This window comes from Cupressus sempervirens, chromosome 7 (assembly GCF_028749045.1).
Source record: "Cupressus sempervirens isolate cs-2001-9-10 chromosome 7, ASM2874904v1, whole genome shotgun sequence".
Classification (NCBI taxonomy): Eukaryota; Viridiplantae; Streptophyta; class Pinopsida; order Cupressales; family Cupressaceae; genus Cupressus; species Cupressus sempervirens.
In genome coordinates this window covers 748,636,793-748,663,820 of record NC_143124.1, presented here as the reverse complement: position 1 = coordinate 748,663,820, position 27,028 = coordinate 748,636,793, and the positions used below count along the sequence as shown (strand labels likewise).

At 37.9% G+C, this 27,028-nt stretch overlaps 1 protein-coding gene across 1 annotated transcript in view; it reads right to left on the bottom strand.

Annotated features, from left to right (window-relative positions):
* The window catches only part of LOC149549431 (putative methyltransferase PMT23), a 130,808-nt gene that overhangs the window by 11,384 nt on the left and 92,396 nt on the right, over positions 1–27,028 (bottom strand). The window contains exons 7-8 of the mRNA XM_089792807.1: positions 24,285–24,456; positions 23,907–24,173 (exon numbers count right to left, since the gene is read on the bottom strand). Coding sequence (XP_089648933.1) covers positions 23,907–24,173; positions 24,285–24,456 — 439 coding nt within the window. The remainder of the gene's footprint in view (positions 1–23,906; positions 24,174–24,284; positions 24,457–27,028) is intronic.

Below are 27,028 nucleotides of genomic sequence, written 5' to 3'. Positions count from 1 at the left end.
TGATACTTTGGTCTTAATGCCTATTTCTAGATAATTTTTGTATGGGGTTTCAGGTCCCCTCAAAACCTATTCTTACATTAATCCAAAACCATGAAAACCAATCTCAATTCTTGAAAGTCGGTGACCCTTTTACCAATAATGTATAAAGAAGCATTGATTTCAAAATGGAAGACAAGGATAAGAATTCAATCCAATGAAAACGTAGACTCAAAGATACAAGGCAATGAATATATTCATAGAACAAATAGTGAAATTAAAATTAGCAGCTAGATAAGATAAGGTAACATCAATTTATTAATGTCCAACAAGAGACCACAAGGGTCTAAGGGATTGAAAAACATACAACCAAGGCAGCAACCAACAAAGCGAACACCAAACAGTGTTCATAGAAAAAAAACATGAAAGCAAAAGAACCAAACTGGAAAAGACTAAATATTTCTCACGGGCGAGTAGTCCAAAACTGAGGGATAAGGCCTAGGCCGAAAGTGTCCCAGGACCTCTTAGAGGACTGCTAGAGATAGGATGATGTCAAAAATACCTCCTGCGAGGTCTCATAGATCTAGTGTGGCCTAAAGAGTGGCTGAGTGAGTGCTTTGACCCTTGGGAAGGAGACCCAAGGGCAAAGGAGGTAATGAGCTGGTCAAAAGTCTATATCGATGGGAATTGAAGCTATAGAGTGTGGTCAAGAAGCCACATGCCCTCCTAGATATAGAGGCCAAGACACTCTTGATCAATGTATTTGAAAAAAATAAGTGACAGATCTGCACTCTTTGAACAAGCAGTAGAATCTCCCCTTGATCTCGTAGTAGATGAGGCAACGGAAAAAAAGTGCTCCCTATCGATCTGGTGGTCAATCTGTATGCGTAGTCAATCTGTATGCGTAGCCGATAGGAGCAAACTCTAAAAGATCCCAAAGAGATGCAGAGAGCACAAGTCCAGCAACGAGTGAGGTATCAAGGCCACATAAGAACCTCGTCTTGCATATCCATGTAGTGCTCAACATAGAAGGCCATACTTTGATGGAGCCCCCGGGGAGGGTTACTCCATGTCGTGATAATATCCTGTTTCTAGATGTCTAGCCTAACGTGCTCATTCAGCTACTGCTAGGAAGGATGGAGGTGAGTGAGGGCATTTAGAGAGAACTGGAGGGGGCAAGGCGGTCATCACAATCCCAACTGAGCCAAGAAGAGGAGGCCTAAGTGAACCAATAGCGAGCCATGCCAACAAAGTCCAAACCCGCCACCACCTTGAAGGAGCAATAGACTAGGTAAGAGTATTTGTGACGATCCTCCTTGGAGTTTGCTAAGCTCGATAGCTGATGGAGAAACTAGAACAAATCAAAGATGGCCCCAAGCTAGAAAGGATGAACTCCAAACTCGGCCAAGCCGATACTGTGGGGAGCAGACCGATAACATCTATTAATGCGTTGAAGGAGAGTTTGGACTCTCTTGGCTAAAGCCCAATCGACCTCTAGGAGAGAGGACCCCCACAAATAGAACCATAGAGGATTGTTGATTGAACCAAGGAGTCCAAGAGGGACATCTCAATCATAGTATCCTAGAAGTGATGTCTAAAGCATTGTCTCTCAAGCACCCAAGGAATGTGGGCCCTTATTAACTCAAGGCTATATAGAAGTTCTCAAGCTTAAACAGGGCCCAGAGAAGTTAACTCCCAAGCAAGTATAAGAGGATGTAATCTCAATCTCCTCGCCTTGAAAGTAGAAGTGAAGATGTGAGGCCTTCAAGCGATTGAACACCAGCACCAGGGTCTTGCCCAAGTTCACGACTAACTATCATGAGTCACAAAAGGCGACCAAGCCATCAAGAAGCCAATGGAGCCCCTCTAGGGAAGAAACCAAAAGGACCACACCATCGGCAAACAGTAAAATGGAGATCAAAACCTGGTTTAAAAGAAACCATCGTCAAGGAATGAGAAGTCTCAGAGGAAGGTCTTAAGCTCGTCAATGCAGATCTCAAAGTGAGTAGGGGAGAGAGGGTGACCCCCCTTCACCCCAATGGTACTCTGAATAGGATCTAAAAATCCTTGTGGAGTCCTAAACCAACCAAAAACACTCTCATATAACATCATGACAGTCATCAAGAGTCTCTGAAACCCCAAATATCCTCATGTCTTTGGAAGAGAGTTGTCTGAGGAACAAAATCAAAGGCTTTGCGAAAGTCTACAAAGCAGTAGTAGACTTTCGTTGAGGGGTGTTGAGCCTCCGTAATGATAGTCCATAGAATCAAAATATGGTCCATGGTCTAAAAATTTGTACAAAAACCCAACCTACCCCCTAGCCTGACAGTGTCAACAGTCGAGCTCTTTAGATAAGATATCACTGTGGCATAGAGTTTGGCAAAGGTATGCCTAATCACGATGGTCTTGTAGTTGTCAAGGTCTGACACCAACCTAGTCTTATAGATCAAATAGATAATATGTTGTGACCAAGAGTTAGGGAAGTCGATACATATCACTTTGTTGAAGAGCACCATGAGAAAGGAGCCCAAAACTGTAATACCAAGCTTGAAGAGCTCCACTTGGAACCCTTCTTCATCTGCAGCTTTCCTACTGCTCATACATTTGACAACTTCACTAATGTTGGAGAGCATCAAGAGGTGGCAACGAGACGGGAGGTAGAGAGGGGATTGTCGAGGATCTCATAAAGAGTGTTCTGCAAAATGAGAGAGTTGTGGTCAAAGGTGGAGGGGGAGAGGGTGGCAAGGGAACATGGTACACCATAAAAGCTTCAATGACCTGTAGAGAGAGGCACAAAGGAATCTACACTACATCAAGAAGAACGCTTGCTTCTTGTGGAGAAGAAGGTGGCAATACGTGAGCTTCAACTAGACGAACGAGGGGGAGAGGGAGGAGAAAGACGAGCGAATCAAGCAATGAAAGGACTTCCAATCCTCGTCGAACCACTAATTCATGGGGGCCAAGAGCTCCTACACACGAAGCTACAAGAAATGGACAAGGTACAATGGTGAATGGAGGAGGGCGGACTTCCACAGTGCTGCTGCAAGAAAAACAAACATAAAGGGGGCATCAACAGAGTCGGAGAGGAAATCCTGAGGGAGGATCCGTTTAAGGTGGTGGACGAAGAGATCATGGAAAGGAGGTGAGGGTGAGGGAAGCCACCATAAAGGGGAAGGGGGTGAATAGGTGAAGGTGGGGGGGGAGACCTTGAGGGTAAGGCTAAGAAGGGCGTGATCATCCAATGGAAGGCATGAGATGGTGAAGTGACTGATCGAGGAGATGAAGGAAGCATAGGAGAGGACATAGTCAACCACACTTCTGTCATCACAGTGAGGCCATTAGGTGTAAAGATTAGAACCAGAAAAAAGGGAAGCCCATTTAGGATCACCAAGTCCAAGGAATCGCATAGCTCTAGTAGATAACAACTATAATGGGTGAGGGGTCCCTGAGTGTCCTCTAAGAAGCATTGTAGGCCCAAGGTGTCAACATCTGATTCAACCATACAAATTGAATAAGATCTACAGTTGTGGATGGTGGTTTGAAGGTCTCTGGTTCGTGAATTGAAGTCCCCAGAATGATGATGTCACCTATGGCCAAAAACTTGGAAATGTACTCATAAAGGTTCTCAAAAGGGTCACTATTTTCCATTCTATGAGATGCATAGTATGAGGAAGCCAGCGGACAGTAACAAACTATGATGAAGATGTCCCTATGATGTGACGTCATTTGGCCAATGCAGATCCACATATATCTAGCTGAACTATCAAAATCAACCATGAAAATTGTGTTGAAAAGGCAGTCCATGATCAAAAAGGCCACCCGACCCAATCCCCTAACCCCACTCGAGCACTTGACCTTATCCCTACAAGTAGACAACCACTAGTAACTAGAGATGTCATGTAGAGCGCAGGTAGGGCTCTCATGAGTCTCTATAACAAGGGGAATATCTACAGGACTGAGAACATCCTGAAAAAGACCTAGCAAGGACCAAAAGAACTATTGTTGTTCCAGCAGTTGACATGCATGGAACCATTGTGAGGCTCCATCATGCCCAACCATTTTTCTGTCATTTGGCCTTGGAGACCTAGCTTGACTCCTAACCAAATGGAGGAGAATCTCGAATAACAACCTTGAGGTTCCTAATGACAACCCACTTCCCATTGCGTCTAGCCTCAGCAACAAGTCTCTGGGAATGTTTCAACTTAGCTACTTGTGAGTTAGTGAGATCCTCATCAAAATAGATCTTAGTGGGAAGAGGAAAGAGATTTCTCCTTGCCTTAAGAACCTGCAAACGATCGGTAAGTGTGAGAAACCTAAGGAAGAGGGTGCTATTGTGTGCAATCTATGCCCTATCAATTGTAATATCTATAAGACCTAGTTGATCATTGAGAAAGGAATACCGTGCAGGGAGAGGATTACAAGAGGATGGAGGAAGGCTGTGAACTCGCAGCTTGAGTTCTCAAGCCTGCTTAACACACTCGTTACCCAGCTTGGCGTAGACAAGCTCCTCCACACCCACAGTGATAGAAGGGAATCTATTGTTGCTGCTAATGCTATTGCCATTGCACACCAAGGCCCATGACTGTAATTTCTTTTCCATTTTAGAAAGGAGGTTATCATGGGAAGATAACAGTTCCGATTGTTTGGCTTTAATTGCCGAGATGACTAAGTCCTTGGAGATGTCATGTGATAGGTTATTGTAGAGTAGGAGGCAGAATTCAGTGTTCTCATTAACCAATTTAGAAACTATGGAAAACAAATCTGCAACAGACACCTGTAGTTTTGCATTATTGTTTTCAAGATTCAACAGTCATTCCAGAAGCTCGTGCATGGTGTCTTACTTAGATGTGTGGTATGTATGCACAGAGGCAACATAAGCAAGGTCTCCGACAAGAGCAGCAGGTTCAGCTTCATTTGAATAAGACATACTGCTGGAAAGAAAATAATGCAGAGGCACAATAGAAAGAAAAACACCAGTTGTAACAGTGGGATTAGCATTAAGCAATAAAATACATTGAGTAGTCTCTAACAACCAGTGATTGGACACAAACAACAGTTCATCACAGCAGCACAATCCAAGCCTTCAAACATATTCAGTGGTTCAGTTCATTTACAAAAATATAAATACACACCAAGATTGGACTACCAGCATAGCATCAGTACCACCAAATGATTTCAGATTGGACAAAAAGAATACAATCCATCAACGAATAGCAGTGAGAAATTGAGATCTAAACATATCTTCAACATCCTGGTATAATTCATACTCCAATCATATTTGTCAATTCTTTAGGTCTATATGTACAGATCCTTATATGTGAGATCCATGCTTAAAAGAATACCAAGTTACAGAATAGATCTGCATACTGTCAGAAACTCACTTTGCAAGAGATAGGACCTGCAGTGTAAGACCAAGGTGGCAAATGGACTCGTTCGTAAGTAAGCTATCCTAGAAAGACCATTGCAGCATAGGACTAAGAGGGGAATTATGATTTCAAGCGACCCCTTATGACTTCTGCCCAACTCCACAAGATGGTAACTCTCTATCAGGAGATGTGGCACGGTTGGGGAAAGCAAGTACAAACTGCCAAAGTAAGAGGACTGTGGTAGGCACCCCTCTTGAACTTGGTGTAGAAATAGCTTTAGGCGGGCCCATCATGTCTCTTCCTCCAAACTCTACATATTTATGTGGCATTATTGATAATCTACAAATTTTATATGGTTTTCCAAACCTTAATTGCATATATATGTGTATGTATATATATTTGCATATACTATTTATGATTGCAAGGTTCAAGTCTTGGGGCTCATTATTACAAAGATATTTAATTGGTGAGATGTACACCTAACCCTGATTTGTTGCAACTGTGATTTTAGAAAAACTTCTAAGTCAAATTAGGAAAGGCGCCTCACATATGGTATCTGGGCATGATCTTGCCATCTTGCAAGGTAAAAGATGAAACAAGGAATCAATTTAGTTATTAAGAAGGAATCTAACAATAACTTCATGTATGCTTTGTATCTTCATTTATTCACATGTATACTTCGTTTATTTATGCATTCATGTGAATAATTTGTATTTTCAAACGTATGCTCTGTTGTCCTCCATTTGTCATCACAAAATGGAGGTAACAGTACGAAACTTTTTCAATTAAGTTTTGGATATCTTTGAGATAATTCACTATTTAATTGGCCAAAACATTGATCAACCAATCATTCCCAATTCGAATAGTGAATCCTTTTACTGAAGGCTTTCGTCAAGTCCTTTTCCTTTTTCATTGGCCAAAGCTTGATTTTTGAAGCCTTCAAAGTCCTTATTTGCATTTTCAAGTTTTTGTTTAGTTTGTTTTAATCTTTTTGTTTCGTTCAATGTCTTGCTTTCGATTTTCCCTTTGATTCGACATATCTTAGGGATTAATCAGACTTGTTAGTCAAAAGATATGATCATTTAAGTGCCCAAAAAGTGGACTTTCCAAGCTCAATTGCATATTTAAAAAATGGATGTTATATTGTAATGTTGAGTTGCACTTTTTGAAAAATACAACTTCAATTCACTTAATGTTATGTTTTTAAGTTACTTTATGACTTAAATTTATCACTTAAGTCATTATAGAGCAAATTATGTTATATTTGGATGTTAAGTTGCTTTTTGATTTTTCACGTAAGTGACTATAGTGAACTATATAGTCTAATTTAATGTTGAGAATTACTTAATTGTTTTATTTAAAACATCTAGGTAAAATGTTAGTTTTAATTTAATATTTACACATAATATGTAAACTATATAGTGTTAATATTCTATTTGACTCCTTTAAGTGAGATTTGCTCAATTATCAATTAGACATGTGCTAAATAGAAAATTAAAGTTGTGCAACTCAATAACATGTCTTTTTTGAAATGTGTCACATGTAAATGCATCTAGAGAATGCAATTTTCCTCGTGCATGCAAATGCATCTAGAGAATGTGATTTTCCTCTTGCATGCAAATGCAAATGATCAAAATATGCAAATGCATCTCTAGAGTATGATTTTGGCTCATCCAAATTGCAGGCATGAAAGTCAAAGCGTATTTTAAAACATGGAATGACACCTAGAGAGTACGATTTGCACTTGAAGGCAAAAATTTAACATGTCATTGCACTTGAAGAGTGTGATTTTGCTCTTGGAGAGATACTTTTTACTTAGGCACATGAAAAAGCACATTTTAAAACATGCAAAGGGCTTTCTAGAGTGTGATTTGCATGAGGAAAGCCTATTCCATCAAAAACATCACATGTAAAGGCACTCCAAGAGTGCGATTTGCACTACAAAATCACTTTGCATATGCATTTGCTTCATGTGTTTCACCTTGGAGAGTCCGATTTTGCTCAGAAGGAGAAAAAATTGGAGTTGGAATGAAAAATAAACCATGCATTTGCATCCCAAGAGTCCGATTTACAATTAAGAGCATGCATTCCTCTAAAAATGTTACATGTAATGGCATCTTTAGAGTGCGGTTTGCACTAGAAGTCACCAATGCAAGCATTTTTAAATATGCAAATGCATCTATAAGGTGTGTTTTGGCTTTTGGATGCATGTAAATGCATCTAGAGTCCACGTTTTCCCTCTTTAAAGCCAAAACTGATTTCTAGGGCACATTTTTCACCAGAAATGCCCAAATACATGCATTCTCCAAAAATGTTTGCATGCAAAGAGGGTCTGAGTTCTAGCATCTTGAAGCAAAAATGCCAATGTTATTAGGTCTTCTAAAACTGATTTGCACCATAAACTTTTGAAGAAAGAGGTTTGCAACAACATCTTGGTCTTTCATGCACGTGTGTTTGCCCTTGGAGACCACAATTTGCATTGAAACTTTGAATTTTTCAAAGACTCTTGGTTGTTGCATGTGTTTGCACTTGGAGAACCCAATTTCGGAGAAGACTAGTTCATCCATACTAGTAGAAGGATTCAACTTTGTTATGTTCTTCTTACTTGTTTTGCTACATTATTGCATTCTTTGGCTCATTTTTATCCATTTGTTCAAATGTAGGCCTTGTCTTCTGCATTTTGTCTTCTGCATTTTGTCTTTATATAATTTTGAAATCCTCTTATTGCAAATGCAAAAATCTTCCAAAGTCCACCAACAAAAATTGCATGTAGAGAGAGATTTTAAAGTTTGTCATGTTTGAGTCAATAGCAAGAGATAAATTTTGTTTTGTTCTTAGTTTTTCTTTCTTGTTTGTTGTTTGTTTTGATTTGTTTTTTGGAAGGAAGTTGATGATTTCCACCCAAGAATGCAAGTAGATGCTTTCATCTTCTGTGCCAATCCACACTTCATCCATTTTCCAAAACACATGAAATTATATCCTCTGAATCCAATTACATGTGTATCTCAAGTAAAGATGATTCATTTTTACCAGATGTAATTATTTCTAGAGAACCCGATTTTGGTAAAAGGTCACACTTTTAGATACCAAAGTTGTCATTTTGCACATATCCATATGCATCCAACTTGCACTTTTGGTCATTTGAACAAAAGCCCCATCTTTGCCCACATGCAATCCATCATTCTAAGTCTGATTTTGGCCCTTTTTGTCCAAAATTCCAAATACATGTTTCATTCATCTCCAACCATCACATGTGTTCCATAAGTATCTAATCAATACTTCGAACACTTCTTCTTCATAGATCTGTAATGTACAGTGCACAGCAAAAATGTGCTTCATGGGCCTTCCACAAAATTTCAAAGTTGTAGAACCAACTCTACTCCAGCACTCCTTAATCCTTAATATGTTCACAGACCTAATAGGCCAAATTAGGCTTGGATTACAAAGAAAGTACCAAGTAATGGGTACATAGGATCAATCCAAAACCTAAAACATATTATTCCACTCAATTCTTAGTAGGGATTCACATTTATAATCTTTACCAACCATTCAAATGAATGCAAGAATGTTGCATCTTTTAAGAACAATTTCTCAACTCGGGCAGAATTTAAAACCCTCAATCGGTCATTAATAACTTCCATAAATAAAATAATTAAACCAATCCTTTTTGTAAGATTCAATAAAAGTGAGTTACCAACATTTTCTCCAAGTTATAGCCAAATCCAATCAAGGAAATAAAAGTTATTGCAATTTCCTCAAAATTATTCATATTATGATAGAATCTGACCAATCTTCGCTAAAATGGCCATAACTTCTTCAGAACGTAATGAAAATAATCCAAAACCAAATCAAAGCTAACTCATATGCCTTCCTGAAAATATATGTTGCAGGTTTGTACTATTCACAATGAAGCCGCATCAACCAAAACATCAGAGAAATTGCAGGAAAAAGTAACCAGAAAACTGAAATATACAACCTAAAAATAAGTTTTCTTCCATTCCAAATCCTTCCTCCAAATTCTCCAACTTGCGATTTCGTGTTTTGGAGACAAAATATATATAATTTGGAAGCACATTAAACTCTCCAACCAGCCTATAACTACCCATTAACATCTTTAAACCAAGTTTTAAAAAGTTGTCACCTAGTTGAAAAGTTGTCATTACAATTTTGACAACTTTTAAACAACTTCTACAATTATTATCTAAATAACTTCAAACTTTCTATAAACCCTTAAAATATGATAGAGATTAATTTAATAATCCAATTAATCTATTTCCACTCTATTTTGATACATTTGAGTGGTTTTATCACACTTGACATTTTTCAGGACCTTGTAAGTTAGTATGCTTTTAATGGCTTTTATAGCTTTACAAAATAATTTGAATGAACTCCAAATGGTATTTAGGTCCTTACATAACATTGAAACCATATTAAAGACAATGTATAATCTGAATTTATCCATGAGACGTCAAATGAATAGGTGCTCCTGCACCAATCTGCCATTGCAAACCAAAGTCTAACGCCTTCATGGATCCAATCCCTTTAGATTATGTATTCACTCTTTGGAATTTCCATGTTACGGCACAATATATGTCCGCACCACCAAAAGCGAAAGGAAAGATGAAATATCAATATGATAAGGAGCTGGCTCACACAACTATGTCACTCCTTTTATCTACTCTAGATCAAATCTTAGATACAGAGATTGGGCATGTAGACATGGCCAATTTCTTGCAGAAAATCGAAGCTCTTGCCAGCAAGAGTATGCAACATATCCAAAGGAGTAATATTCATCCAATATCCACCTTCCCCGTTGCCTCAACACCGTGCATCTCTCTCTGTACGCTTGACCTTCTTGTACAATCTCTCCAAGCGATACTGTATGGATTTTCCAAGAGGATTGTATTTCCTTCACTGCCAAACTGTACGGACTTTGACTATGTCATACAACTGGTGCCTTTCCTTGCACGTTGCCAACTTGGATTGTACAGGCTTAAACCCTACCACTGGTTGTATCGAGATTCTAAATCCATCGGATACATTACAAACATAAGAGTTTTGGGCAATGTACTCTCTAGGTGCTTTATGAGAATGGGATTACAGATAGAAGGAAATTTGAGCACACTTAAAATCTAAGTTACCGATTCAAGTTCGGGGACGAAATCAGGCTCGAGTTCAGGTGCATGGGTTCGGGCAAAAAAAAAAATTCCCATTTGGGTTCATGGGTGGATTTGTGAGTGTGTGTGTGCGTGCAGACGCATTATATATAGAAAAAAAAAGAGAAACGTGCATAATTGCAAAACTTAGTCATTTCATAGTATGAATATGTGTTGCTTGATCATTGATCAATGCTAAATGTCAAAGATATACATTAAATACCCACTCATTAATCTATGTTCTGATTGTAAAGAAAATCATATATTGAATTACTAAATTGCAAAATGAAATTTCAAAACCATAGCGTAGTTCATGAAAATGAAATTTCAAATAAACATAACGAAGATACCTTTGGCTTAAAATTGTGTTCTACAATAGTTTCTACAAGGTTTTGGGTTGTCATCTTTACAATTGTGCCCTAAAACAACCAGACTTGGTGATGGCAAATTTCAACATCAATGTATGTTAATCTAGGATAGTTCTCTAATACAATAAATATCGTTCTGCAAATATGATGATCTTCTCACTATAGGAAGGTATAGACCATTTATCACTTACAATGTCTATACTTCTTTCAATGATGGTATCCAACTGGTGATTCATAATCGGTCATGATTGTTCAAATGAAAAGTCATTTATGCATTTGCTAGTGAGTATAGACTAACTAATCTGATCCAAAAGGATTTGATTAGTTAGTAAATACTATCAAGTGATTACTCATATGATTAGCAATATGCCTTAACCGATCTTTATTATATCAAGCACAATAAGAATATATATATGCACCAAGTTCATTTTAGTCTCATATGATTATGCTAGTCAGTTTTCAAGTATATTCCCAGATTTATTATGACAAGTACATGCATGTGAATGTATGTAAAACATACATTCACATATATGGGCAAATAGTGTTCAATATAATCTGACCGACGCTATCATATCTTAATACTCCCTCTTAGCTAGGGAAGATGACTATGTATGAACAGATTTGGATACCACCTCACTTGTGATATTTAGGAGTATAGTGAACATCAAGTCACACGACATTCATAGATCCTAGTTATGGTATGAGCAGAGACATCATGTCACATGATGTCTACCATAACACATCATGGCGTCTCACCATGATTATCTCATAAAGAACATAATGATCTACAATAGGAATCACGTCTCGTGATATCCATTGAAATGCTCAAGAGGTACCAAGTATGACATATTTAGATATCACCTCACTCATGATATCAAGGAGTATATTGAACATCAAGTCAACATGATATTCATATATCTTGGTTATGGTATGTGCACTGACATCATGTTGCATGATATCTACCATAACTCATCATAGCATGCCCACACAGATTATGTCACATAATATCCACCATGATTATCTCATTAAGAACATATTGATACACAACTAATATCAAGTCAACATGATATTCGTCATGATAGTGTAAAGTCATCACCTTACAATGTTGAATACAAGTGTACATTGTCAAAAAGATCGTCATCTTTTAGTAATGCACATAGGGGGGCCATTAAATTCATAGAGTTACACATATGACAAAAGGTTTAGACAGAGCCACCATGGATTCTCTCATGTAGTGTTGTCATGGTGTCACATACATGACATCCATCATGAACCATATTAGAGGGTGAATCTATCGCAACTTCTCCCAAGGTGTGAAACAAGGGTTCCACTTTAAGCTTCTCTCCCATAGAGAAGAATCCAATAAAGTACATTTCAATAAATCATTGATGCTAAGACTCTTGCTCATCAAGGGCTTCATTCTATAGAACTCCAAGTGCACAAACTCTGCTTTGGTATGAGACTTTTAGTGATAATGTACCTTGTCTATAACCCATCTCCATGGTCTACTCCCTTTGAATCACTATGATCAAAAAGTCCACTTGTCGGATCTTCTAAAAACTTCTCTATTCTGATCACAACAATATTCATAGGAGTAGTTTCTTGTACATAAATGTACTTGTCTGATTCCACAGTAACATGAGTGGATGTAACAAACTATGGATTTATCCCCAGGCTTGGTGACACCAGCATTTATGATAGTGTGGCTTCTATCTGAAGCTCCAAGTACATGTATCAACCTTTTGACCTTCTCATCAAGGCTTCCTTTGGTAGAGTGTTAGCCTCCCTCTTGAATAAATATGATCAGGATCCTCAAAAAAATCAACTGAAACATATCCTTTATCTACTCCCTCTGTGACGAAAGCATACCTCTTTGTCCAAGGTTTCCTCTAACAAAATGTCAAGCTCCCTCTTGATATATAGAAGAATACTCATAATCTCAATTATCAAAGATGTTTGCTTCAAGAGCCTCGCTTTATCTAGCATGGTCATCAAATGACTAATGAATCCAAGATCAAAACTTAAATGTTTGTTAGCATGTCTAATGTACCATTCTTGTTTTGCTGTAAGAACATCCTCAAAGGAAAAGATCAAAGAAAATTAGCTCTTATAGTACATATAGAAATACATTTCAGAGAGAGACTATAGTGAGTAGATAAATGTAATAATCAAGGATAATAAATACTTATATGCACATCCTTGATACAAGTTGCTCCAATTAAGGTCCATATGCATCAAATAAAAAATGTCTCTATATGAGAATTTGTCAAACAATTTGAGTACATCATTTGTGCTCCCATTTGTCATTATGAAGGTTTCTAAAAGACTTTATTTGTGAAGTAAACACACTTTGGAATTGTTTGAGAGACATCTCCCCTTTGACCTATCTCCACTCTAAGGATGGTTCAAGTTGGAACTTTGATAGTGTCTCTTTTCTGACATCTTCACTCTAATGATGTTTTCAAATGGGAATGGAACATTGTTTATTATTCCCCCCCATAATGTAAAATTCCAACTTATTCCTTTGTTTATAGAGTTTTCAGTCACTATCAAGTCTAATGAGAGACAATCATGAAGAATTTGTTGCCCTTGTAACATTTTAAATAGTCTCTCTTAATAACCAAAATGTCATGAACATCCTTCGTATGAATCATCAATTAGTTTCTTATCATTGTTGCCTTAATATGTCTTTCAATTACTTGTTGCCAATTAACTTATGAGTATACATAGGTCTAAGATGCACTCAGACATTAGTATTCCAGCAGTTCATACACTTCTCATACAACTTCTAAGCATTCTATGCACTCCAACATGGTGACTCAAGTTCTGCAAGAAGCCATACCCGTGCGCATATAACAACTCCTTATACAACAATAGTCAATACAAAGATCTGCCCTTCACTGCCAATGCTATCAGGTATTGTTTATTTTGCAATGTTTATTATTGGAAGCCAAAGCTCTTCATCATAATCATTGACTCAATTTCATCTTGTAATAGCCTCCGTTCAAGAGCCCACTGAGAAGGAGAGCAATGTAGAAGAAATGCAATTTAAGGGCTTCAAACCCAAGGAAAACAAATTCCAAAACCTCGAGAGCTTCAACCTCTCCTGATATGAGAAACAATTCATCTCAAACAAAGCATCAACTTCGTTATAAAATATGGATAATAGTTTCAGTACATTTCATCAATTCAATTTCCAATTATAAATTGTTTTATGTCGAACATAAATGCACTATGATTTTGAACCAAAAATTGCCAAAACTGTAACTTTCTCTACAACAGACTTTTATCTGCAAGTAGTGTTTCAAAAAATCCAAGAGAACTGTACTGTTTCTGCCACTCCTATCGTTTTGGAAGACAACTCCTTCCTTTTTAAGTGAGGGATTTCAACCTCCTTATGTAATTTTGCATGCCGGAAAATGCTTCCCAGCTCCTGGGCACCAAAGACATGTTTGTCTTACAGTTTCTTATCTCTCTTTAAGAAGTCGTATCCCTCCAACTAAAATTATTGCAACTTAATCCTCAATCAAAGATAATTACATTATTATGCGATTACTTTGTCCTTCTTACAGCACTATTAAACTTACTGGTGTTCAAAATTAGTCACCTTGTTAATAGTCTCATACAATCTATGCATTTGGCCTCGTGACTGTTTAAAATTTTAAACTACACCCTTTATATACATCATCTGTTATGTTTTATAACTTTTACCAAAATACTTGGTTTGCTGCTCTACATATCTGCTGTGCATTATCATATATGCTTTAGGACTAGTAACTGGCTTATGCAGTGAATGCTTTTCCATAATCTTTAATCACACCTTGTTTAATGATTATTATTTCTGTAGTGATTATGGATAACTGTCTTATTTACGATTTTAGAAAGTATCCTTGAAGCAATTATATTATATAAAATACTGATATGCCTCATGAGTGACAGGCATATCTACCATCTTCTACAAGTTTTGCTGCTTTGACTGAAAACGTCCTTTTAGTCCTCTACCATAATTCACTCTGCCTTTCAAACCAATAAATTGTGTGTAATATTTGTTATTTATTGCCTTCTATTTCTAGTTCAAGCTGACCGGATAGTACTCTTGATAGCAGTTGTGCTATCACTTCTGATGCATCTTATAGTCGCTGTGGTCAATGGAATGATTGATGGTCTCTTTGGGTTGGCACATGATGCACCATCGGATCCCATAATAAAACTTCTCATCAAATACCTATAACGCATAGTCCCAACAGTGATTGGTCTTACAGCCTGAGCCTTTCACATTGGATGTTTATATTTGAGAGCTTCGTGTCATATAGTCTATGGTGAGGCAAGAAACAATTCACTGTGGGGCAAGTTGCAGCCTATCCAGTGAGTCCAACGAACATTGAGTCGGATTGGGTACTCTTCTCAGCATTGGCAAGCATCTATAAAATAATGTCCTGCTATTTTATTTTAGAATGGAACAGACACGGGCATATCCCCCACACGAAGCAAATACTTTTTAACATTAATGTCTGAGACAGCTAGAAGATCAGTCATAAGGACAAATCCAGTAGCGTAGATATTGAAGCCTTGCGTATATCTGATATCAGGAGCAGAATCTCTTCTGATTTAAGGTGACATGAATTTTTATTTGGGCAATTAAACAATGTTCCATAGAGACCACATACCAACACATACAGAAGTTTAATGATGCTTTCGACAACAGAGAGAATTTTCCTTACACCACAACACTAGCATTCTGAAAGCATCAACTTAAGGCGGGAGCTATCAATTTATTCTATTCTTTCACAGGTGCACATTTGATTTCTGCAACCTTCTAGAGAATACATTAATCATCGTTATCTGCATTGATAGTTGTAGAATTAATCTGAACCATGGTCATAGAGGGGGATACAGTAATTGTTTGTAGCACATGTGAAAGTACATAGGCTCAGACATTTTCTTCTTTTTCCTGTGCCTGCTTATTCCTCCCAGGCTTTGCTATGATACCATGTTAATTTAGGATAGTTCTCTAATTCAATAAATATCGTTCTGCAAACATGATGATCTTCTCACTGTAGGAAGGTATAGAACATTTATCAATTACAATGTCGATACTCCTTTCAATGATGGCATATATATATATATATATATATATTGTATTCAACTGTTGATTCATGATCGGTCATGACTGTTCAAATGAAAAGTCATTTATGCATTTGTTAGTGAGTATACACTAACTAATCCAATCCAAAAGGATTTGATTAGTTAGTAAATACTAACTAGCAAGTGATTACCCATATGATTAGCAATATGCCTTAACCAATCATTATTATATGAAGCACAATAAGAATATATATATGCACCATATTCATTTTAGTCTTAGATGATTATGCTGGTCAGGTTTCAAGTATATTTCCAGATTTATTATGACAAGTACATGCATGTGAATGTATGTAAAACATACATTCACACATATTGGCAAATAGTGCTCGATTTAGTGCTCGTGTGTTCTCTCCTTCCTGCTTATGGATTTTGTCCCGAGTTTTGGCTTTTGCACTCTAGTTGTGTGGTGCCTAATAGCCAGAGGTTGTTTGGTTTCCATCTTGTGTTTTGGCTTTCTGGTCATGAGGTGCCTAGTAGCGAGAGGTTGTTTGGTTTTTGGTGTTGGCTTTTGTTGGGCAGGTGTTCCTTTATCTTCAGGCATCTCTAGCGAGTCTTTTGTAGTGAGTTGGGTGTGTGGATACTACCTTTGTTGCGCCTTTTCCTAGTTTTTTTATCATTCCAAGCTTTTGGTCTTTTTTATGACTATGCAATGTTTCTTCAAACCTTTTGTGGTCTATTGTCAACAATGTTTGTGGTGGTGGTCTAGTTGTTTTCTTCCCAGTCCTTTACTTGTTGAGGCCTTCTTCCCCACCTTTACTTTATATTCATTGCTAGATATGGAGTCAGGTTTCGATGATGGTCTTCCAACAACTTTTACTCCATTACAGACTTATCAATGCAAGTCATGTGACAACCCCTCCTTTTCTGACTTGCCGGAAAGCATTTTTCATCTTAAAACTAAAAACTAGATTCATAGGGATACAGTTCGCGGCCTCTCTGAGAAATTCACAACTTTCACCAGAGACTACAGTGTTTTAAAACAAGAGTTTGATGCCAGAGCAGGACTATTTTGCAGTCTCACTTAAACTCTCTTCGTCCATCTCTAATAATGCAGAAATGAGACAACGATTAGACTAAAATCTCAAACAAGTCTCAGAAATTAAAAACATCAAAAGTAAGCAAACTGAACTTGACAATAGACAACATTCTCTAAACGCAAAAACCAAAACTCAATTGAAAGCTTGGGTCACAATTATAACAACAATAGTGTGCCTAAGTTAAGTATTGAGGAGTTGGTTCATTCTAAACTTGTTGAGGATCGTCCTAGGCGAGAACACGGATAAAATTAGAAAGTTAGTGGTCTTCCTCCCTCGGGTTCTGATCTTCTTAAAGCACAACACTCTTTCCTCGGGAAGCAACTTGAGATCTTAGACATCACCCTTAACAGAGCTTGGTTTGGCTATGGCAACACCCTTTTTCTCCACTTTATGTCCTCGAGTGATCACCTTCAAGTTCTCAGGGCTAAGAGGAAATTATTCCCCCTCCCCAAGATGATCTTCCTTGACGAGGATCTCACAAAATCATAGGTGGCAAAACTAAAACGATCTCAGGTACTTATTGCAACAACAGAACATGAGGGCAAATGGGTAATTATCAAGAACCTAAAAGAAGTGATTAGAGATTCTTTTCCTCCGGGTTGGGATTTTTGAGAAGTGGTTGCTGCTAATGATGATCTCAAGGGGGGTTGGGCATGAAGGAACATAGAGTTAGTTCCTTGCACGTCAATTGCTCAAACAACAAGTGGACCTTTTGGCTTACGTCAATTTTGTTTTGCAATGCGTTTGACTCAACTAATCTTCTTCTAGTTAATGAGACTTGTGAGATCCCCACTCATCTGCTTCTAGGTATTACCAGGTTACACTAGCTATCAGCTTACACGGAAGAGGTTTGAAGCTCTAGCAGTCTAAGGGGGTCCACTGGGGTTGCTTGCCTAAATGAGAGCCGAATATAAAGTACGACTTATGTGGTTTACTCCAATAGTTCTGCTAGATTCATGAGGGTCAACATTTGCTAGGTATCCACTTGCCTCAAAAACATCTTCATTGACATGTGCTACTTTCCGCCAACATCCTCTTTCTATATTCTACATAATGGCTCGGAGGGGGATCCCTTTATGGACTTATATGTTAACATTGCTCGATTTTCTATAATGGGGGATATTCTTATTGCTGGGGATTTCAATGCATGAACCAAGGACTTGCAGACCCCCTCCACAATCATGTGGCAAACTCAATGTACACTTCTGAGTCAGATTCGTTCCCTCTAGGGCCTCTAGCGATCCTCCAATGATTCTTTGGTTCTCCTCACGTGGTATAGTCGTCATTCACTCCAATTGCGCAAGTCCTCGAACATGGTCATCCTAAACGACATTCGTTCCTTTCCCAACTCTAATCTGTTCACTTTTTGGTCACATTGTGGGGGTCCGAGTGTGGTAGACATCCTCTCTTGTTCCTCTCTCATCCCCTCTATCAACCATTTTACCATTACCCCCTTTCCCTAGCTAACCATGCCCTCCTCAACCTTACCATTTGGCCTTCTCCTTACCCCCTTTCCCTCTCTTATCCCTCTCCCCTCTCTTTCCTTGCTCCCCCTCCCCACTGCATCTCCCTGTGCTTTGACCTCAAGACTCGCTCCTCTTCACTCTTCACTTCAGACAACTCCTCCTGCTAGACTCCACTCTTAGGTGCACCTCCACCATGTTTGATTGCATTTCTACTTCCATTTGGGAGGTTGCCCTCCTCTTTTTTCCCCACCATACCACCTCATGGAATCACCCCTGGAATATAATAACACTTGCCCTATAAACCAATGGTACAATGAAGACTACAAGTCTTTCCACAGCACTTTGCACATGACCTCCATCCTCTACCTAGCCTTCACGAGGCTGAAACAATCTTACCAACTCTTCTTCGTTTTCAAAAAATGAACCTTCATTGTGCATCAAAGGAGAATCCTTTGGCCCTATCACTGACAATTCCCCAAAACCTTCTGGCACACCCGTTTCCTTGTGACACACCTCTTTCCCCTACCTAAAATCATAGCTCACTGGTCTCCCACACTTCCATTTTCTACAATATCCCCGACCAACATTCCATCATTGTTATCCCTCCCCCTCACAGCCATTTTTCACTGACACCAACATCAACGAAGTAGTTAGGTCCATGACCAGTAGCAAGGTTCTTGTAAGGAGGGGTTTCAAGTGGAACTCTTAAATCATAGCATTACAGATTTGGGCTGCTTCCTTACCGAACTTTTCAATAGGATTGTTTGTATGAGATTTCTCACCTCTTAGCCACGACATATCATCCATGTGATATACAAGGTTGGCCCTGCTTCAATTCCCAACAATTACAGGACTATCATGGTGCATACACCTTTGATAAATTATAAGCCACAATTTTGCATTCTATTATATCTCTCGATTTCAATTAGCATCATATTCAGGCCAGAGGATAGGTTGGGTTCCAAACAGATTATCAGACAGTGGACCACATTTTGACTCTCAGGGTTGTTATTGAGAAGGCTCGTCATTGTTCCTTGAAGGTATATTGTTGCTTTGTAAATTTCTGTCAGACTTTTGATTTTGTTCCTAGCATGGCCCTTTTTTAGAAACCTCGTGACATTGGCATTTTTGAGATTCTCTTGACTGCAATCATGGGACTCTACCAGACTGTTGATGGTCCTATCAAGATCCCTTTTGGGGTGTCGGGCTTTATTTGGAACACCACTGGGGTGAAGCAGGAGTTCCCTTTCTCTCCTACTTTGATTGGGCTTCACATTGATGAGCTTCAAGCATTTCTTCGATCGCAATCCCTTCTAGGGGATGGTTGTCCCCTATACCATGTCTTGATTTCTATCTTGCTCTTTGCAAATGATGTGGTCCTTCTAGCCTCATCTTCAAAGGGTCTATAGAGACTTCTTGATGGCATTGCTTCTTTCTATGACTCACAATAGCTAACAATTAACTTGAGCAAGACCAAGGTGATGATCTTCAATTGCCTTAAGACCTCCCACCTTCATTTCTCTTCTTAGCAAATGGAGGTTGAGATTTTTGTTGGTCCAGTCATTAATGAATATACTAAGAGGGGGATGAATCAATATATTGCCAATATCTTTAAAAACTTCTTCAAACCTACCTCACACCAGTCTGTCAGAATATGAAACTACAACTTAACCGGTTAGGATTAAGAAAAAATAATTAGAACAGAAGTAGCATTACATAACACACAAATTTATCTCAGAGAAACCCGACTAGGGTAAAAATCACAGTGTGGAAATGATCCTCACAAAGCTTGCACTCTCCTAAAGTTTTCCCGATCAAGAGCTTATCTCTGTTAAAAGATTACAAAGACACTGTCAAGTGTCACCCGGTCAATGGATTTAGTATAGACCTGTGAGAGTCTTGCCCGGTTAAGAGTAGCTTGGTTAAAGGACTTAGAACACAAAATAATGTGTCACCCTATTAGAGAATTCGATACAAAGAACTTGTTTAAGTTCAACCTCGATGAGGTTCACTTTTGTAGTGATTAGAAAACAACAAAGAAATTGATCTAAGTAAGATTGCTACTTAGCTAGATATAGCTCACCTTAATGTTCCTTGGACCTATTTACAACTTACTCTTCTCTCTCTCAACCCTACAACTCAGATATGATCACACATGTACTCAACTCTGCTGGTTATAGCATACTTCGCCACTCTATTGATCGACACATAGGCTCTATTGGCTCTTGTCAACACACATAACCTTCCAAGTCTACTCTTTTCTCTTTCCTTTCTCCTTTTTCTTTGAGATTACACATAACTCATCTCTCTCGAGCATTTTTTTTTGTCAATCTGCAATCTAACCTTCTTTCCTTGGAATAGCAATTATTTATATGATTCTTGATCACTCGGCTACAATCTATTCTTCAAGATTTCAAAATTTGAATCTACCACCCTATGCTTAGCATGTACTCATGTCAGTGTCATGCACGGTTCTTGTCACATGTAACTTGTACAAATAAAAGTCACATATGTTCTATGGCTTTGATAGCTTGACCATTTGAAAAGAATTCAAATTCAAATTCTTTTATCTCCGATTGATGTGAGAATTACTAACTCCATTAAATGAAATGTCGGGGGTGATCCACCTGCTTTGTGACATGTCAGTCACATGTATCTTGCCTCTTTATTTCATCCAGTTGCCTTGGCTCAAACCTATCTTCATGATAACTAGTCACTTCATGCTTCCTTGACTTCTTGCAACTTGTACTTGCATACTTAGCCCAATTTGTCTGTGAATATCCTATAACTTCCTTCATTGTTCATAACCTTTTCTTGTCCTTGGTCACTGTGGACAAGAGATGCACTCTTGTGCATGCAAACTACATCACTGCTCACATCCTTGTACTGGTTGAGACTATCTTAGTCTTTGACATCAATGACAACCAGCTCATAACTAGTCACACTGGTAAGCAAAATCGGTCTTATTGTCTTAGTTTTTTTTGACAGTTATGCCAACAATTTCTTCATTGTACACTTATCTAGGGGTTAAGATCTTTGACCCTTGCTTGAGCATGAGACCTTCTCTTCAACCGAAAATGAACAAGGGGTATGGCTCTCTGGCCCTTATGGAGACTTTGATTAGACCGACAATACTATACAAGTCCATTATTTGGGGTCATCTCTGTTGGAGTCTGAATAGGCCTCTGTGGAGTCAGTCTAAACCCTCCTCCTTTGGCACATCATCAGATGCAAGAAAACTACACCTCAATGTATTATCCTTGGTGAGTTTTGGGCCCACTTGGTATTATCTTCAACCTAGTTAGGCTCTTCCGTCACCTTCGATGCTTCACAAAATCTTCTGAGGGGTATTACAGGCATTCCTAACTTGCCTATTGCTCCTCAAAGGCTATTGAGGGCTTTGATTCCCAAGGTTAGGCTTGGTGTTGGTTCACTCAAGCCTTAGCGCATTTAGGTTTAGTGGGAAATTGGAATCGACATTGATCACCTTCCTCCATTTTTGTACTCCATGGATACTCCCTTTCATCTTCTGTTGTCCCAATCGGAGCTGAATATGCACATCAAGACGAACATTTACAAATAGTATATCCTTACCACTTGGATGAATCCCCTTGGGGTCTTCGTCTAAGGATGGCTTTCTATGTAGAGCACTTTCTCAATATAGAAGACAGAGCCATTGTTCGTCCTTCATACTTGTCTCATAGTTGGGCTCATGCGCTTTGCATCTATCTTGGCTCTTTCAAAGTTTGATCACATTGGCTCTGCATTCGGTCTGATCATCAATTGGCTAGGGAGGACAAGATCTATCAGCTTTGCGACTTGGGGGAGGTAAAGACAAAGACTCAATCTTTCATTGCCCCGTCTACTAGGATATCAGAGGGAGATTCTACTATTTGTTTAGAGAGACTCAATCTCTCCCCTTCTTCATGTACATTGATCAGTGGTGTCTCATGCTCTACCCTCAAGAAGCCCTAATGCTTTGGTACCATTCTTTGCAGCATCAATTCTCCATGAGATTGAACTCCAATCTGCTTATCGCTTATTTTTTCCTGGTGGTCTCTCTCTTGCGAGGTACCAAGCGACAACTTCTCCCCCGTTCTAGGCCTATCAAATCAATGAGACCTTACAAGACTTCCATGTCGCAGCAACCTTTATCCTCTTCATCCAGAGGTCTTCAAAGACAACCTAGGGCCCCTTCTCACCCCTCAACCTATCTTTTGGTTCTAGATTTTTTCTCAGCTACTCAATGCAGTTAGTTTGTTCCTTGCTTTTTTTTTGCTTGCTTCTTGTTGTTATTGTAGCTTTCTCTTGGACACCATTTGTTGTTCCTGCTGTGGGCTACCCTCTTGGTGGGCTTCTGCTAGACATTAATAAATTTATCTTATCTTATCTAGACTACTTAAGGTACACATAGAATACTTATTACCATGTCACAAGTCATAAGAGTAAGACATGCGCTATTTTTTTTGCAGTCCTATGTCTCATCTTGGTGTAAATAACCAAGGGGTTACTTGTGTAATCCCAATCAAATCAGTTCATTGTCATTGTTATTTGCATCCTTTGATATAAAAGTTTTATTCTCTAATATTTGATCTCTCTTGTGCTTTCATATAAGTTCCTAGATCTTGGGTGGCTATAATATTCAGCCTTATCTTGCATAATATAGAGCATTCTACACCAACTCTTACAACAACACCATGTAAAAAGACGCACGCCTGTCTATACGGTTGAAATTTTTTGGGGATGGTTGGCCCCAAAATACTAGGGAATAATTTGCTAGATTTGTTTGCCCATTCTATGAGTGGTGGATACTAACAAGCACTGCTTGTAGGCACTATAGTTAAATGCAAACATGCCTCTAGGTAAATATGAATTCTTGTTAGCCACCTCAAAAATTAAATATTTGGTAATTATTTTCAGATAATCACAAAGAAAGCTGAAGTGTGATTGGTGTTAATAATAAATCAAACCAAATCCAAACCTAAAATATTGTCAGACAAGTTTCATAAAATAGAGGTACTAAGCCATTTACACAGATTTTTATAACAGGGCATTAAATCTGGTGTAAACATATATAAAAAATGTTTTGTCCATTAGATTGCAATTCAGCATAACTATGATTACAATGGACATCAGAAATCCTTAAATTCTGCAGGTAGATCTTTTGACTGGAAAATAAAAGAATCACTAATTATCTATAATCTGATTAGAGGAAAACCATGTAAAGTTTGAACAAGCTCAGCTAACACCATACTGTAAAACTTCAAATCAGTTGGATATCATAATATAACAAGGCTACCTTTGATTCCAAGTTAAAGTAACAGTTTACGACAAACTTTAAGTGTAATACAAACTAACTAGAAACCATTGTGAGAAAGACAATTGTCATTACCCTCCATAGCCTGATTTCATATCCATCACATTTCGGATAACCGACCAATCGATACCAAGACCATGCAAGTATTGATTTTTTACAGCATGCCTCCAGTATATTGTGTTCTTGTGGAAGTCTCTAGCTAATTCATCTGTGCTTTGTGGCATGCTTTTCAGCCAGAATGGCTCTTCTTCAAGTCGCAAAGGCCACTTTGATGGTTGCATGGAACCATGAACAGAAGTTATCGTAGGTAATTTGTGAAGGCATCTTTGCAGTGGTACATACCTGATTTCCATGAATGAAAAGGTGGAAATATTGATATTAGAAAACCAATGAAGTGCAGCGTGGTCAGATTTTAATTGATAAATTTAAAAGAATAATGGCAGCCACAAGTACCATGCAGCATCAGGCATATCGCTATCACCACATAAAGGAGGGTCATTTTCTTTTCTCTGCATATAGCAAGCATTTGAAGTAGGCTTTTGATAGATGGCAATTCCAATTCCAGTTGAATCCATTGTTTTGAGAACCAATTTCCAACACATTGACTCTGTCAAAGCCATCATTGCTATAGAAAAAAGAAGAAATTACACTAATCAGTATATGGTCCTGCAAAATCTCTGACCATTTGATACATCAATGCTACTATCTTCTGATAGGACATGTTGTGCCCAAGAAACACACTTCAAGAAATACCTGAAACTAATTAGGTTCATTTGTCAAATTCATTATTCATATATACAAAGGTTATTAATTACAACCACTGAAATTTATCTATGTAGTCAAGTCCATGGGCTAATCTTGAAAACATATCACAAAGCATAGTTGCAGTGTGGGTCAAATGAGAAATTATTTTCTTGGTTCTCTGTAGCCATTAAAATAGTAGAGGAATTCTCCAGCCACAAATAGAATTTTCCACTAATCTATTGACATTTCATTTCCCAATACATGGCAAGCATCAAGGTGTGGGCATGAATGTAGACATTATTAATGAGAGTTGTGATAAAGTCCAAGTTTCCCTCTATGTACAAATGGTTAATTACCTGTTGGCAAGCCAATGTCCCTGATAGAGATCCAATATCTCAAAATAACTGTTAGTTTTACTTTCATTTATTATGAGAGCCTGTGTTTTTGAGTCCCAGTAGACACTTCCCACTATCATTGGATTCCAATTTGACTCCACCTTAAGCAGAATCTGCTTAACTACATTACAATCATAATAGTATAATTGTGCCAAAAATCCAACTAGGCTCAGAGCCCAATCCTTTTCACGAAAAGGTAACATTCATAAGCCATTCCCCTATTGTTAGCCAAGTTAAAAATACATTTTCAGAATTTCACTAATTTTGGAATATGTGCTAGCAGTTGTGCTTAAGCATCTTCCCTTTTATTATCAGGGCAGTCTTCTTAAAGAAAGTGTAAGAAAAAAACTGTAGCATAATTCAGGACTTAAAAACCATTTTTTTATTTGATTTTATAAACTGAACTTATATATCACATATTTAAGACTGATATGCCAAATAACTATTAATCGGCACTCATTAATCCATACTGCTTGTGAAGTTATTCTTAAGAAGAACTCTTCTTCCTTGTGCAATTCTAAGAGATCTGCAATAAGATCCAGTCCTTGAACTGCCATTGAGGTTGGGAATCCAAACTCATGAATCTGCCTGTGTAACATCAGATGTTTTGTTGATTCTGCTAAAAAGATTCCCAAAAAACTATCCATTCCACTCAATTTTCTATTTCAAGTCTCGTAATTTCCTCATGAGTTCAAACCTGGCATAGCCTCAGATGTTGATTTTCTCTAGCCACTCTATTTCGGATTGCTGGTAAAAATACAGACGTGATAGCCACAGGTTTCTAAAGCTGGAGGAAACTTATTACAAGAATTTGTCGAAGATTTCCACATAAAAAGGACAATGGTCAAACTTGGTAGAATCATATCTGTGAATTACTTTCCTGAAGTTTTATACCAGAATAATTGAATGCTCAAAAATCTCCAAAAAGGAATTTTAAATTCAAGCCAGTGTTCACTGAATATCAAATTTTCAAAAATCTCAAAAGAGTTACCAATATTCATCAACAACGAAAACTTCAAAGTAAATTTTCAGAGCTTCATCAAAAGGTATTTGCTAGAATTCATCTGAATAGAGGATTTGCCATGAAAGCTTCACTAGAATCATCCAGACCTGTCTTTCAAGATATTCTATTTTTAGCTGTGTCACCATTTTCTGTTGATGTTTGGTAGCTTCAGTTGGATAAACTATGAGACTAAAGTGCAGGAATATATATATATATATAGTGTGTGTGAGATATAATATATATCTATATATTAATTAAATAATATATTATTTTGTGGGATATTATTATTTGTTATTATATTAATATCTAATTATTGAATAGACATGTCCCACGAAGGGACATGCCTCTTCATAGTCTTTGCTCATTATAAATTAGAGATTGCTGCCATTTCGAACACATATACCTAGAAGACAATGCAACTACATTTGCAGCAATCCACAGAATTAACATGGCATCAGAGCCAGGTTATAATAATTATTCCACGATATCACTGTGTTAGGGAAATACTGATGAAGATGTTGCTGCAGCTGTGAAAGTTCTAATTGATGTATATCCAGTGATGATGAATGCCTAATATGCAAAGATTCTGATAGAAAGTGGCAACCTGATTCGTTTGTATGGATATATTCTCTATTATGCTTATAATGTATCTGATCTCTGCTATAAATTTCTACAAGGTCTGAGATTTCATTGAGTAGGAATGGACAAAGTCCACTACAACTGTATGAATAAGGATATTGTCTCTGGGTTGCAGATGAACAAGTGGATGTGTGCCTAAATACATAAGTCACCACCATAAAGACGAATGTTGCTGAGTGATGTGTGAAGGATATATCTCCAACCCAATGATTGATGTGGACATACTAAGAATATCATTGAAAATCATTTCTTCAGAGTGTATTCCTGATAATCATCAGTCCAAAGTCTAAATTACCGACATTGGTTCTAATGCTGATGCGGATGCAGGGTGCTGATGCGCAAATTCTTTTGGGGGGATTTTGGATGTGTTTGATTGTGTCCATATATATATACTATAATTTATGTAAGCAAAGAAA